General features: G+C 39.4%; 1 protein-coding gene across 2 annotated transcripts; it reads left to right on the forward strand.

The window, feature by feature from the left end:
* Window positions 1-327: 327 nt before the first annotated feature.
* adipor2 (adiponectin receptor 2) lies at window positions 328-14,490 on the forward strand. Of its 2 annotated transcripts, XM_040149524.1 has the most exons (8): window positions 328-563; window positions 9,136-9,238; window positions 9,943-10,122; window positions 11,362-11,533; window positions 12,516-12,702; window positions 12,840-13,027; window positions 13,239-13,432; window positions 13,676-14,490. In XM_040149524.1, exons 1-8 carry the CDS (start codon window positions 559-561, stop codon window positions 13,802-13,804), a joined length of 1,158 nt encoding a protein of 385 aa, XP_040005458.1. In that variant the 5' UTR covers window positions 328-558; the 3' UTR covers window positions 13,805-14,490. The 2 variants fall into 2 exon arrangements, with proteins under 2 accessions (XP_040005458.1, XP_040005465.1); XM_040149531.1 differs by lacking the exon at window positions 9,136-9,238.
* Window positions 14,491-16,320: the final 1,830 nt, after the last annotated feature.

Below are 16,320 nucleotides of genomic sequence, written 5' to 3' on the forward strand. Positions count from 1 at the left end.
ACTGTGATTTTAAATTTGAGGATATGCTAAATGCTAATGACTTTTTCTTCCTGTCCCTATTTTTTCTTCTGTTTCTCGCTCCTTTTCTTCTTCTATTTCTGTCTCTCTGCAGCTTTGTCCCACAAAGTCCTGAGTGAAAGTGTCTTCAGGTCCAAAGACTTCAGCCTCCTCATTGGAGTCCAGGTTGGTCACATGGTTGATACTGTCATCTTGCTCTGCTTAAAGCTGTTGCATTTTTGTCTTCTTCACCTAATAGCTATTCCTGTTCAGTCCTATCATCCTGATTTAAGCAACAATATTCACTGAGTTTTCTGTCCAATCCCACCTGAGTCCGTTCCAGTTTTCAGAGGAGGCCAGTCCAGCGTCTCAAGCTGGACGGAGGAGAGACAAGCGGGGCCGAGGGCCCGGCCTTCGTGCTGCGACACAGAACTTCAAACCTCATAGAACACACCACAGATAGCCCGCCTACAAATCCCATGAGTCCCCGGGAGAAAGGAGACACGTCCACCTCAGGTTCTTCAACCAGTCACCTCAGTACCGCAGAGTGCCCCTCACACAATGGGGTGAGTATCCAACACAGACATAGATGCTTTCATCTGGTTGGTTCAGAGCCATGTGGCGTGGTATGGGTTGACTGGTCACACAGTAAAACTATCCGACCAAAACACACACCCTCACATTAATAATTTAATAGGTGTGATTAGCTGGGTAGTATAATATTCTGTCAGTGATGTTGACCAGTAGAGTCTCTCAGCGCAATAACTTAGGTTTATAAAATCAAAATCACAACGTGCACCTTTTTTAAGTTATACTTTACACACAATAACGTATTCAACACTGTACACATCTTTTAACAGTGTCAAACAGACTTTTTTTACATCAGGATATTTACACTCAGACAGGGTCTCTCACGAAGCTAAAAGCAAAGTAGTCACGCACGCATACACACACACACACACGCACACACACACACACACACACACACACTCACAAGTTCAGCAGAAACGGTAGTTAGTGTTGTGGTGTAATCACTTGACCATAGTCTTTTGCATCTGTTTGTGTATACACCATGCCTTAGCAACAGTTTCCGCTTAGGTCCCTTTGAAGACCTACTGTTTCCACAGATCAGAAAAGAAGATTAAATACTAGATTTAACTAATACCTAATAATTTAAAAGGAGTGTTTTAAAGTTAAGAATAGATTTAGATTTAGATTTAAAGTTGTTTTAGGAAGGTTTTGGGACAACATATGAAAGTTTACCATGTGGCCCTTTTAAAAGTACTGCATGGTCTTGTTTAGTACTACTTTAGTTTTGTGGAGGGGGCAATTACCCTTAAAGCGTTGAACAACATTAAAAGGCAAATACACACAAGTATGTAAAACACAGTGCAAGATGCAAGAGTCATAAAGTAACACTTTATCACTCTTCCAGTGAGCCGCAGTAAAATGTAAAGAAGAAACAAATATTTGGGTTATTTTTTTTTTTTTTTTTTTTGGATTGCTCAGGGGCACCTCCGAAATAGTTGCTAAAGGAGAAAAGTGCATTATGCATAAGTTTCAGATTTTTCAAGCAGGTTCTTGGAACTTTATTTTGCACAGTTTGATCATGAGCTGGTTTCCCAAGTGTTTCAACCTCCTCCACCTCCACTTTATATTGAGACTCTCACCACCTTCAAGGCTTTTTTTGACTTGATGATATTTCATTCCGTGCTATATTAATTAACAGTGACATAACATGATAGGGGTGCCTCGGCTCCGCCTGATGTTCAGTTTTAGCTCCACTCTAAAGTCTAAAGTGATGTGGCTATTGAACGTGTGCAAGATTCACAGCCCCTAAAAATAGGCTTGTTATGTCTATATGCAGATGTCTTCCTGGAAGGAAAGCAAACACATTACCAAAAATCAGTGTGATTAGCATCCCATGACGGCAACGTATTGAATTGATCAAACAAATGTGCCAGATAGTCTCCCTCAGAGGCATCAGTTGTGTTCCCTTTTAGACTGTGTGTGCATGTGTGTATACAGACAAAGCTATCGCTCTGTTGTTCACTGTGAAAGGCAATCAGCATAGAGCCGTTGATCTGAAACACAATGTGCTCGTGCGTGTGTGTTGTGTCTGCTTGTGTGTGTGTGTGTGTATGTGTGTGTGTGTGCGTGCCCTTTTTACTTGCTGTAACACAACACGGATACCTGAGAGGATGCTAGGTTCCCCCTGCCCCAGTCAGCTGTCTTAACACCCCACAGGCTGCCCTTTGAATTTTTCAGCAGTTTGGATGGGTGTTAGTGTGTGTCTCGAATATTATTATTATTATTATTATTATTATTATTATTATTATTATTGTTATTATTATTATTATTATTATTATTATTTTTTTATTTACATGAATTATTTTATTTTACAACAATTTTTTTGTTTTTGTTTAAAAAACCTTATTTTTTCAAGTTTCCTGTTTTCTCAGACCTTTTTGAACATGTCCCCATGAGACTATGGTATTTGAGTGTCTTCAAGCTCACACCCCACAGTTGCAGAAAAGAACTTTGGAAACAATAGCTGTTTACTTCCCAACGATATCAACCTACTACCTTAGTAATAAGTATTTCATATGCCAATGGTGTTCTCAGAATTACCATTAAAACTTGTCATAAAGATGCCTCTAAAACTCACACTCTGAATCAGCATAGTTTTCAGTTTATACCTGCATTGATAGTCCATAATTGCCAAACTTCCAGTGTCATCAAAGTTCAATTAAGTGTCTTACAGATCATTTAATTCAATTCATGTAATTAAGACTTGGAAGAATTTTGAACAGAATTAGCTGTTAGACGAGTCCGTTTCATTTGAACGTTTGTGTCAAGTTTACAGCTAATGAAAATTAGATTTTCAAGACAGCGGAGATAAGACACTGCTGAGAACTAAAGGTAGCCAGAGAACACAATAAAGTCTGATGTTCCTTTGTTCTTTAAATGAGTTTAATCCAGAATCCAGAGTATACTACTGCGTTTTTACATAGTACCAAGACAACAATACTTCTCTCTTAACATTAACCTCAAAGTCTGAAACAAACTTCACATGTAATGTACACTCATATGGATGAGAAGAGGAGAATGTCAGCCTGTGGAATTTTATTACTCACACCCTCTGGCCACGAACAACAAAAAAAGGGAAATACCAAAAAACAGTGAACAAATACCTGTGAACAATGCCTAAGATTTCGGACATTAGAATCCTCTAAACACCCTCCCTTGTGCTGAGGGTTTTTGTTGCTTTCATGCATCGACGCATGAAAGCATTAAAAACCCACATCCCCCCGTCTGTGGATAGGGGATGTGACATCCAATTTCATTTCCTCTTATTGTACTTGCCATACACAATCATAATCCTTCAGTTATTCTCGCATTCTTTTTAGTCATTATACATTAAAACCTTGGGCGCTATAAGGGACAAATGTAAGTTCATCATGTTTTCAATAACAAATGCTTACTAACTATTATCTTTGTTTTTGATGATTAAACTGAAAAAAATGGTTTATGGTGTAGGCTAATATATATGAATGTCCAAATATGATGGACATATTCCAGTTATTGAGTTGCAGCTACATTTGCATAAAAGGAACACTTTGACATTGTAGGAAATATATTCATTTGCTTTCTTCCTGAGAATTTCATGAGAAGATCCACACCACTCATACACGTACGGTAAATACATAGCTGAAGCCAGCTGCCTACCTAAGTTTGTTTAATCCATATAGAAACTGTAGTCTAGTTTAAAAAAAAAAGTTCACTGTTTTGGGGGGGTTATGTGCAACTTTTTGTATGGATTAAAAAAACAAGATGTAAAGTGTTAATCAGTAAATGTAGAGGTGTTGGTAGGTAGATGTTGTTACCCTTAGACAGAATCAGGCTAGCTGTTTCCTCCTGTTTACAGTCTCTATGCTAAGCTAGCCCCAGTTTGATGTTCATTCTTCTATCCGGTGAGGCAAGAGGAAAAAACAAAAAAACACTTTGAAGTGCTTGAAAAAAGTAAAGATCCTTGATTTAAGCCCTCCAACTGCGAACAGCTTGATAAAAATCTGTGTTACTTTGATGTCATGCTAATGCAGATTTTTCATGCCCTTTTCCTGGTAATGGGCAAAAACAGAGGGAACACTGTACCCGAGTACAGTGTCTGTTTTTTAGAGTTGGGCACGTGTGTGTGTTTGTTTGGAACATCCTGTCTGTTTTTGAGGGTCTTGGCGTATTTTCTGAATTGTTGTCGTCCCAAGAGAGCCCTGTGCATGTGTGAGTCACATGTTGAATCTCTACGTCTGTGCTGTGCAGGGGCTACGCTGTACAAGGGTAAGCTCTTCCCTCTTTAGTCTGTTATAGATTCAGGCTCTCGTCATTGGTCCGGACAGTTTCAGCTGTATTCCTATTGGCTGGCAGCAGTTTTCCTGTATCCCATCCCTATACCAAACTGCCAGCATGTGACTTTGTTGAAATTGAGCCTAAAATTCCATGTTTCACTGTATGATGGAGATTTTTCCTCAAATGTCTCTCCTTCTTCACTTCGTCCTCAAAATGATCTTATACTAACTGATGTAGAGCTCAACAAATTTAGTTAGAGCAGATATTCCTCATAACATACACAAACACATTGTCTCAGGTGTGTGTGTGTGTGTGTGTGTGTGTGTGTGTGTGTGTGTGTGTGTGTGTGTGTGTGTGTGTGTGTGTGTGTGTGTGTGTGTGTGTGTGTGTGTGTGTGTGTGTGTGTGTGTGTGTGTGTGTGTGTGTGTGTGTGTGTGTGTGTGTGTGACCAACCATTAGTCAGGGGAAAGCCATTACCCAGGCCTACGTACAGAATGCTTAATCAGTCTGAGGGGAGCTGGATATATGTTATTTTTGTGTATGTGTGAGACAGAGGAGAAAATTGCTTTTTAGGGGATTTTAAGAAAAACTGCCTCATTTAACCTTCAGGCCGGTGTCTAGAGAGATTTCACCTTGTTTTAATGTCTATATATCATCCAAGTCTAGCTCATGTTTGTATGAAAAGTGTTGGAAGTCTCTGTGCTGATGTCCTGCACTGTACAATTATTTTTGTGCTTTTATCTATCACCTGGTTTTAGAGCCACTGTTATTGTGTTGTTGTTTTGTTATATACAGGGCTAAAACTTTACTCTTCCTTTCTTTTTGAATTGAATCTCATGTCCCCAAACTTAACACACCCTACCCTTTTGAGATTTCAGTAGGATAGAATAGATTAAAAAAAAAAAAAACTTCAGTTTGGTGTATTTTCTTGATGTTGTCTATGTTTTTGTGTTATGCTTACGATTATGCCCAGCCCATACCTATTTATGATCATCTGCACGCCAGAATATTTCAGGGGTTTGTCAAGCCATTTCATTTGAATTCATAAATCAACACTGTTAAATTATCCTAGTATGTTTGACCTTTTTATTCCACAAAAGAAAAACAACAGCTCTTCCTCTACCTGTGTATTACTGTCTAAAGATGAGTACAGCTGACCTTTTATTAGGAAAGAAACAGTCACTGAAGTGTGTAATTTAAACTTAGGGTGGGTTTGCTGTGAACTGATGAGGCTATTTAAGGCTATTTATCAGACACACACTCTACTTTGGCTTTACACACTCTTAAGCACACACTAACATGTCAATAATATATAAATAAATAAAAATCAATAAGCAAACATTTAGGTAGTTTTTAGCTTTGCAAAAGTGAATATAAACTGGTTTCCTTTTTCTTTTATGTTACTGAACTGTTACTAACTCTTTGGATTTTGGACTGTTAGTCAGACAAAATGAGCAATTTCAAGAAGCCAGCATGGGTTTTGGGAAATTGTGATGGGCATGTTTTACCTTCTGACATTAATTGACCAGACAGCTGTATTAATGCTCCTTATTGTCAATTAGTCATAACAGCTGTAACAGTCATAATAGACAATGTGAGGTTAGTTATGCCAAGTCAAATTGTTTCAAAAACCCCCCTAAAGCCAAACCTTTACCTCCGTAATAGACTAGCTTCTCTTTTAAAGTGTTGAACATGTTATCAAATCTGTTTAAATAAACTTCTGGACTTGTAAAAGTTCATCCCAGTCACATGTGACTGTGACTCTGTGTCAGACAAGCAGCCAGCCTGCCTGCGCTGACCTCTAGACTGTTTAAAGCATGCACGATGAGCTGTGACATGGTGAGTTTTCACCTCTGATGATGGACACTTGGCATCATATCCTTGACCACATGCACATACTTTCACAAAGAGCGAAATTTGACTCCATAACCTCTGCCAGAATGACTTGGTCGAGACGTGTTGAGTCACATGTGGCAGACATACTCTACGCATGTGTGTGTGGGTGTGTGAGTGCCGGAATATGAGCACATTAGTGTGTTAGGGGTAGCCCAAATTTCCAAGAACCGTCTCCTACTTCACTCCTACAGTACTCCTCCTTTCTGAATCTTCCCTCTGAGTTGTTATTAGATCTGATTACAGCAAACTCAGCTGAGCAGTTGACAGAAAAAAACCTTCTGCATCACCTGCTGCTAAACCTCAACACTCTTTCACAGTCTGGATTGAGGTTTCTGCAACTGAACAGATGTTTCACAGGAGAAAGAAAGGACTTTCTACTTCTTTTCTCAAGCTGGCAGCTGGTCATTCTTCCGTATTTTTTCCTCTTAATTTATCACACACCCACAGCTTCCTCTTTACAGCTCATCCCTCTGTATTTCATCTGGTATGAAGATAGTCAAATACTACCTAGAATACACTCGACAGCGATATTATTATTATTATTATATTATTAACCATGAATATTCTGGAGCTCAAGACAGGAAATCACTCTGTGGCAAGTGTTTCCACAGTTTTTACTAAGTACATGTCATCGCTGTCCTGTAAAACCATTGTTCTCCAAAATGGCAACTTAGCATGAGCCTTAGTTAAGTCTTGTTTTCAGCTTTGTGACAATGCATTTTGCAGCCAACCCAGTGCATTTTTAAATGTTTTATTTGGCATAAAAAGTTGGAGAATTTCTCTGTAAAATTCTAAATTGCCTACTTTGCAGATGCATGATGTTCTTCGGACAGTGAGTATGTACTTTGAAATTGAAGGAGTCCCCCAAAATGATGGTACCTGCCAAAGTGGCTGTTAGTGTGAAAATTTTAACGACACAGAAACATGTGTCACAACTACTGTCTGGAGGCCGATCTCTGACAGTGTGACCGTACAGTAGACTAAGAGCTGTAGTACTTCAGTAAAAAAAGGGGATTCCCAGTGAGTAGGTGTCTCATCCTACATCACGTAAACATGGAGGTTGTAGGCTAAATGCTTCCCATTCATCTCCGCCTCTTCCTCCGTATCTATTTTGCTGTGTTTTTCATATTTTAAGTGTTAACTAGAGTGGTCTGCGTAAATCACACTATGCCCTATTCTAATCTGGTGTGGAAGCATTAACGGTTATAGTACAGGCACTTCCATCCTATTGTTCTGTATGTATTGTGTGAAATGACAGTGTTTATGTGTGTGTCTATCTGAGTGTATCACTATTGCTCTATTTGCCCCAGTATAATCTGTGCAGGTATGCATGCAAATGTGAATGTGCTGGCTTGTCAGGAGGCACCAGTTTAGTGATGGTATGTTGAGTACACTTAGAGGACACCCTGTTGTCCCCCTACACAGAAACACAAACGACATACACATGCGCACGCTCACACACACAGAGTTATTCACACCCTTCAAGAGTAACCCTCACAACCCACAGCAAGACAGGCAGCATCTGGATTTAAGCCTAGCCCTACATTGCATGCACGCATGGACACACATGAGAGGCTTTTACTGACTCACACACACAAAGACTGCAGAGCACACGTGACTACTGGGCTGTCACCCAGATACCCTCTGCTCTCGTAGTATACTCAATCACTGACGCTTACACACACACACACACACACACACACACACGCACAATTGATGTCAGGTGTCACCTTTATCTCAGGTTAGAAACACAGTGGGTTTATGAGAATGTGGTTTTACAGTTGCATACCTTCTGGTGTGATGGAAACTGTGTGTGTGTGTGTGTGTGTGTGTGTGTGTGTGTGCGTGCGTGCGTGCATGCGTCCCCTTCTTACAATACACAGCAGCACACTGAGATTTGACCTCGTCCACGATTAAGCGTACACACACACACACACACACACACACACACACACACAGACACACACATATACACACAGAGCATGCAGACAGATGTAACACTAGCAAACTCAGACTTTTGGAAGAAAACTGTCAACAGAAGACACAGCATGGTCAACACACACTCACAAAAGCAGGGACCATGCAGTTGGAGTGTATTTTGCTAGTGGGACTTTAAAAATGGGTTAGTCATGCATTATATATACAACAGGACTTCTCCCTCTCTCTCTCTTTCTGCCATTCTCTTGTTCTCCTGTCTATCTCTGTCTCACTGCTTTTTTCTAATTTTCTCACTCTTGTCTCTCTTTTATTCCTCACCCTCCTCCTCTTCTGGAGTAATAAAAAGAACAGAAGGCATATCTTTTGTAATCATTTCCTTTCAGTGTTTCTGTTTTGGCATTAAAGAAATAAACAAATATAGATATTTTGTGTTTTTCCTGCAGGTTTTAATGCATCTATGCCCTTAAACTTTACCGATTTTGTCCACCTGAATCCACACAAAATAGTACTGTTTTTAGTGTGTCCGTGTGTGTGTGGACTCTGTGTATGGGTCTGTGTGTGACCGTTTGTTTCTGTCTGAGTCCGTTATGATGAATGACTTTATATTTATCACAAAGCGCTAGCCATATTAATTCTGTCAGTGGCTCCACAGCTGTGACAGCTATTGTGTTAGATTGAATTCACACACTTTCTGTCTAATCTTCTGTTTATAAACGGAAGGTTAGACAGACTGTGTCTACATTTGACCGATCAAAAATTGGTTCTGTTTTCTTAAAATATACTCTGCGTTTTCATTTTTGCTTGTTACAATTCTAATAACCTGATTTGGTTGTATTAGACAAGAGGTCCAAATCAAACCAATCGGTGTTGTGATTAGTAGTATGCACACTTCCTTCTGCTCCTTTTAAGTAAAGTAAATTTAACATTTTAATTTTTTACTTTTTCATGTGTACATAGGCAAGACAGTGCTTCCAGTCCAAACCATCCCAAGAGTTTTCAAGAAAATTGGAGGGATCATGAGATGACTAATATGATAGAAGAGATTCAAAAATACACAAATGTATGTTTATTTTTCAGACTTTTTATAGTCATTGTTATTTTCTTATGATATACTGTTTAGGTTTATCCAGTCAGCATTCTTAATTTTTTTTCAAACTATACAATCTGAGATGGGAAAGTCATTCATAATAACTAGTTAATACATATCAAACTGATTAAAGTGTGTCAGAAGTAGACCTTGCCTCATTTTTAAGGGGACACAAGTCAGAAAGGTTGGGAACCACTGCTTTAAGACATTCACGCCATCACTGGGACAGTGTCTTTGTCTTTATTCCAAAAAATATGACATGATGCTTAACTGATCCAGTTTAGTGCTCAAAGGCAATTTAAAAGGCATAGTTGCCTTATTATCTTAAGGATTTATTGCACTTGTTGTCAGATATCACCCGTCAGTAGCAGGTTATGTAAAATGATAAATGATGAACCTGTGAGGAAGTTCTGTCATCACGTTTAATTTCATTTGCATTAGAGAGGAAGATTATTCAAGCTGGCATCAATAAAGTCTCACACATGTCTGAAGTGAGTATCCTGCTCACTGCAGGTTCAAATTAAAGATCACCCACTCTGTCTGTTTTTTAAGATTGAAAAAAGGAAATCCTTTTTGCTCTTTGTTCGAAACAAGAGAAAATGTCCTACATGTCATAAAACAGCCATTCCTCTAAAATCCCTCTGTCATAACAGTGTGTCTGTTTCTTTTCTTTTCAGAATGTCCCAGAGTTTGACAAGGAGAAAAGAATAAAGGAAGAGGATGACAGAGGAAGAGAAGGAGGAGAGGAGAAAGAACAGGAAGAGGATGAGAGGAGCAGTGACGAAGGTTTCATGGGAATGACTCCGCTGCTGCAGGCTCACCATGCCATGGAGAGGATGGAGGAGTTTGTCCACAAGGTACTGAACACATGCACATTTGCAAGTTCAAATAATAGTTTATGCTAAATTTGTTCACCCCTTTGTAGCATATACTCCCTCTCAATCCTTCTCTTTTAACTGTTGATATGTTTGGGAGCACCATACCTTTAATTCCTCCTCCGACTAAATTTGTAATCTTTCCAAGAGCAATGTTTGTTTTACAGAGTCAGTTTTAAAACAACACTCAATAAAACCACAAAGTAAAAGAAACCAACACAACCATAAAAACACAATGAAAACAATGTTTTTCTGTATCAAATGCTCAGGTTGAGGAATTTCCCTTTTTTATTAATTTTTTTCAAGTTGTACTTGAAGCTTTACCTCTGGCAGTGTCGTCCGGGCATGAGCCAAACTGGAAAAATAAACTACATGGCAGTCACTTGCAGATATCAACCAGTTTACTAGTGATAAAAAAGATGGTATACAGTGTCTTTTCAGAGTGCAAAGTTAATCAAAACCAGCACATTATTGATTTTTTTTTTTTCATCTACCATTTAAATTGCCAGAAAATCTCAGAACATGGTTATGGCTTTGCTGGGTATCGCATTGAATTCCGAGAAGCCAGTTTATGTCCTGTAGGGGTTTCTTCTTCAACTATGTGTTGTTATTTTGAGAGGAAAATGAACAGGGGGGCAGACATTGACACTGCAGAGGACTCATATGATCTCAGAGTGCTCCAGCTTGGAATAATATTCACTCACACACACACACACACACACACACACACACACACACACACACACACACACACACACACACACACAGATGAACACACACACACACACACACACACACACACACACACACACACACACACACACACACACACCACTCACTGAGAGTCTTCTGAAATAGGAACCAGCAGGCTGTAAGTTAGGGAAATTAATCACTCTGGAGAAAACCTGTCAAAGGGTTATCTGTCTCTCTCTTCTCTTCTCTCTGTTTACCATACTTCAGTTTATTTATTTACATCACTTGACCCGGTACTATTCATTTGACACTGACACCTACACTACATGCACTCGTAATCTGTACTCCACTCTACTCTTATGCTCAAACACTCATTTTCAAGGACATTCAATAGACAACCAGCTGCTTCTCATTCAGGACATTTAATTTCAATCAGGAGACATTTTTTTTTTATTCATATGAGCCTTTAGGCTCTTATTCCAAACTTGAATGTGATGTATCTATCTGTGTCTTTTTTTAACCAATCAGGTGTGGGAAGGCCGGTGGCGTGTCATACCTCACGACGTGCTCCCTGATTGGCTGAAGGACAACGACTTCCTGCTTCACGGCCACAGGCCACCAATGCCTTCGTTTCGCGCCTGCTTCAAGAGCATCTTCAGAATCCACACAGAGACGGGAAACATCTGGACACACCTGCTTGGTAGGACACATACACACATTCACTGATACATCTGTAACCCTGATCCAAACACTTGGAAATGCAATCCTAAACTGAACCCATTCAGTAAACCAACTCTAACCCTTAGATCTCGAATGGTTCTTCAAGAAGGAACGAGGGCACTGTAACCTCACGTCACAAAAATGTAATTTTACAAGCTAAAACAACAGATGTACAACAGCACGCATGCACGCACACACACACACACACACACACACACACACACACACACACACACACACACACACACACACACACACACACACACACACACACACACACACACACACACGACAGTCAGGGCTGGGATATTTAAAGTTACAAGAATAGTACTTTTGTTTCTTGTTTATGGTTCTATTTCCGTAATGAATTACTTCACTCACTCTTGTTTTTATCCTTTAGCTAATCTCCGTGTTTAACCAGACTCGTTAGGCAACAAATGCTTGTGTAAAATATTACACTGGCAGGCAGCAAGACGAGGCTCATTAGCTGTTAAAGTGCTGCTGTGTTGAGAGCTGAGCTGAGGTGGTTTATGTAAGAAAAGAAAGTCGTCCATAAAAATCCAGGAGGTAATTTATGACCTTTGGTGAGCTCCTTGGAATGAGCTGCATTTGTGGGTTTTTTTTTTTTCTTCAGTTTTGGTTTCCGTCAGATTGGAAAAAGCTGTTTTTTATTTTTACATTTTCTTTCAGCCAAATCAACTCTTTTGAAAACAACTTTGTGAATATTTATCTCCTCTGCTCCCATCTAGTGGTGTATAGAGACACTGCTCCTAAATGTTATTGTGGTTTGAGAGAAATTTTGTGAAATAACTAATGATTTTGGTCTTGTTTTAGATGATTTGATTTGATAAAACATAAAAGATAAGGAAAGTCCAGTGTGGGCCTACAGCAACAGGTTGAAATGGGTTAATATAATTTCTCTCCCCTTCCATCTCCATCTCTCCCTCTGTCTCTCTATGCAGGCTGTTTGTTTTTCCTCTGTCTGGGTCTGATGTACATGTTCAGGCCCAACATGTCGTTTGTGGCTCCCGTCCAGGAGAAGGTGGTGATCGGGATGTTTTTCCTGGGAGCCATCCTCTGCCTCTCCTTCTCCTGGCTCTTCCACACAGTCTACTGCCACTCTGAGGGCGTCTCCAGAGTCTTCTCCAAGTAAGATGCACACACTGTAAACTCACAGATTATGACGTCTCATTCCTCGTGTTGTATTGTGCATGACACTTAAGTAGGAAAAACACAGAGTCGTACTGTGTCTGTAAGCCGTCCACTCTGTGTTTTTCTGCCTCTAGGTTGGACTACAGTGGGATCGCCTTCCTGATCATGGGCTCATTTGTCCCTTGGTTGTACTACTCCTTCTACTGCTCCCCTCAGCCTTGTTTCATCTACCTGATAGTGGTGTGTACACTAGGGCTTGCCGCCATCACCGTCTCCCAGTGCGACTTCTTCGCTACACCGCAGTACCGAGGAGTCAGAGCAGGTAGAGTGAGATAGTAACATAGTACATTTATATCTATTTTGTTCTTTAAAGGGGCTCTAATCAATATTTTATATTAACAATGGATCAAGTGACTGTCGGCAATGTATCTTTCAGCTCATTTTTTATGTTTTCTGGTCCCAAAGTTTACTGTTTTGGTTCTCTCTCACAACTCTCATCACACTGTTTGTTCTCATGTATTTACCCTGTGTAGGAGTGTTTGTGGGTTTGGGTCTGAGTGGTGTGGTTCCCACCCTGCACTTTGTCATCAGCGAGGGTCTGATCAAAGCGACAACCATGGGTCAGATGGGTTGGCTGCTGCTGATGGCGATGCTCTACATCACCGGAGCCTGTCTGTACGCCGCTCGCATCCCCGAGAGGTTCTTCCCTGGCAAGTGTGACATCTGGGTGAGTGTCTAACAAACACACATGCACTGACTAGACAAAATGTTAGGAATGCATACTCATATTAGAAGACATTATTTCCTGTTTGTTTTCCTATGTTAATTCGAAAGATATCCCAAAGTAGGAACAGTATCTTCTTCACATCTTTCTCTCTTTATGTTTCTCTTTTTCTCTCTCACACACATTTAATTTACTCATTTTACTTTTAATTTACTCTCTCTGTCTGTCTGTCTTTGTCTTTTATAGTTCCACTCCCACCAGTTGTTCCACATCTTGGTAGTTGCCGGGGCTTTTGTTCATTTCCACGGTGTCTCCAACCTGCAAGAGTTTCGCTACACGGCAGGAGCGGGCTGCGCCGAGGATGGCACTCTCTAACACACACACTAACTCAGTCACACACATTTTACGGGGAGGCACTGGTTCTAATGATATGCACAGAATTACACACACACACACACACACACACACACACACACACACACACACACACACACACACACACACACACACACACTCCTTAAACATGCACATAAGACACATGCTCTCCCCCTAAACTGAAGACCGAAGTGGCTTGACCGACGTGTTTCTGTGTGCGTGATACACAGGATAGCCTCCCAGGGGGCGCTATTAAAACTGATTGAGGAGAGATTTTGTTCTCTCTCTCTCTCTCTCTCCCTCTGTCTGTCTGTCTGTCTGTCAATCCCCACTTCCTCTGGCTCTCCTGCTTCAAATAGAAAACCACTTCCAAGTTGACGTGTTTTATAAACCAGTTTTTGAGACTCTACTCTTTCCAGGAAGTATCTCCGTTTGTTGAGAAGGGGGGGCGAGCCATTCAAAACCTCCCTTCAGTAATTCTACAGTTTCTTGTTTCAGTTCTGACATTTAATGGTTTGATTTGAAGAGGAAGCATAATTGTGGCTTTCAAAAAAAAAGACATTATGGGAAGTTTTTTGCTGAATGCTGTTTTCCAAGTCACATTTTAGAGCACTCGAGTATGAAAAAAGAAAAAGAATTGAGTGGAAAATGTCTTTGGATTTCTTCCATGATTGTTAAGGTTGCAGGGGGAGATGTGGGGTGGGCGGGGGGGTTAATAGTCACTTTTAAAGTAAAAAAAAAAAAAGAACCCTTTTCCATGTAAATAAGATTTCTAAATTTTGGGTTATAGATTTGTATGAAATATATATGAAAAAAACAAAAAAAGATGTTATAATATGATGGCAAGAATAAATTAATATGTTAGATGATAAATCAATTAAAGATGAGGAGAAACGGTGTTATATTTACACTTGTTCAAGCAGTGAGGTGCAGTGGAGCGAATAATAGATTCTGTGATTGGAGGGAAGCGCTTCAAACTGTTTCATTAAGTCTGTATATGCAAGGATGAGAGGGAGAGACGCAGAGGGAATATAGGGCGCAACACCTTAATCTTATCAAACAAGCGGCAAATTCACTTGTATTCTGCCTCCAGTGTAGGTGGGAAATGACAACTCGGAGTAACTTTTCTGACCTAAACAATGAGACAACAGGACGACTGTCCTCTATTCCGTTTTTTTTTCTTTTTTTTCTTTTTCTTTTTTTCTCCCCCACTCTTGTGTTAAACTCGCAACCTTGCGTTTTTCAGGCATCGCAGAGTCGGAGCACTGATCTCAAATCAGACCTTGGGGCTTCATGAATAAAAATTTCTCACGTGTACTTGTGTGCTTGGAACCAAATGTAAAGTCAAAACAATGAAATATAAAAGTCATCTTGATATGTAGCCATTTTCATTTATCTTCTTACTGTAACTTGTCATATATCTAAAGATAAAACTAATTTCAATGCCACCAATATAAGTTTATTCTTTTTTATGACATTCCCTTAAATGACTCCTTAAAACAAATCAAGAATAACTTTAAGACATTTTTATAAACAAGGCCCCAGTAAATCTGCAGTATTAATACAATAGAGATGCAGTTCATTGTAGTCGTCCACCTCTGTGACAATTTATAAGATTCACCTCTACAGACAAAAAGGATACTCTGTCTGAAAATGTTTTTCTTTCTGACTTGATTGTATTTTAATTTATCCACTGCTGTTTTTCGTATTATTATTATCGCAAGCTTTAATGTCATTTTCTTTTTCTTTTTCGCCTTGGTCTTTTTTTTTTCCCCATCTGTTTGTATTGCTTAGCCGGAGATCATCGTGTGTGTGGTGAGGGCACAGAGCCTCAGACTACCAAGTTCTCTCTCACCTAAAAAATATATTAAAAAAACAAACATAAAAAGAACAAAAAAAAACAAAACACATGAAGTTTCCTGAAACAATCTGACAATGTTCTCAAACAGTTACCATAACTACTACAAGGGCACATGTACAGCCTCAGACACTGAGACTTCACCTGGAGGTTAATACAAGGTGACCTTTTTAAAAAGAAGTTTTTTGACAATACCAAAATCTCACACCTGCACAATAGAAACACTAATATTCTGAGTTTGTCATAATCTGTATTTCTGGGATTGTTTGAAATTTAGGTTTGTGAGTTTCTGAACAGCAAATTGAATTATTATTTGAATTATCAGCATCTCTTCTTTGCATCACACTTTGCTTTAAGGAAGAACATTTTTCATCTTCTCTGTCTTTCTTTTCTTTTTCTCATTTTCTGTTTTTATTTTATCTAGTTTATATTAATTTATTTCTCTTGAAGAGCGCATATTGTCTGTTGAAGCACACGTTTCGTTCTGATGGGAGTGTTCGATTGCAATAGACCTTTATATCTGCTGTATTGTTCTAATAAAAAGGTTTTTTGAATCTGTCATTTTGTCCTGTTAGTGGTTAGTATGTGCACAACACTAAATCATTACATAAATCATTTACTCTATAAGAATAAGCTACAACAACAAAAAACTGAAGTA

This window comes from Xiphias gladius, chromosome 2 (genome assembly GCF_016859285.1).
Source record: "Xiphias gladius isolate SHS-SW01 ecotype Sanya breed wild chromosome 2, ASM1685928v1, whole genome shotgun sequence".
Lineage (NCBI taxonomy): Eukaryota > Metazoa > Chordata > Actinopteri > Istiophoriformes > Xiphiidae > Xiphias > Xiphias gladius.

What these genes read in the sequence shown, in the direction of transcription:
- adipor2 (XM_040149524.1), top strand. An exon ending in AGATTCAAAAATACACAAAT is followed by an intron (nt 9,239 to 9,942) that starts GTATGTTTATTT and finishes TTTTCTTTTCAG; the next exon opens with AATGTCCCAGAGTTTGACAA. An exon ending in CATCTGGACACACCTGCTTG is followed by an intron (nt 11,534 to 12,515) that starts GTAGGACACATA and finishes CTCTCTATGCAG; the next exon opens with GCTGTTTGTTTTTCCTCTGT.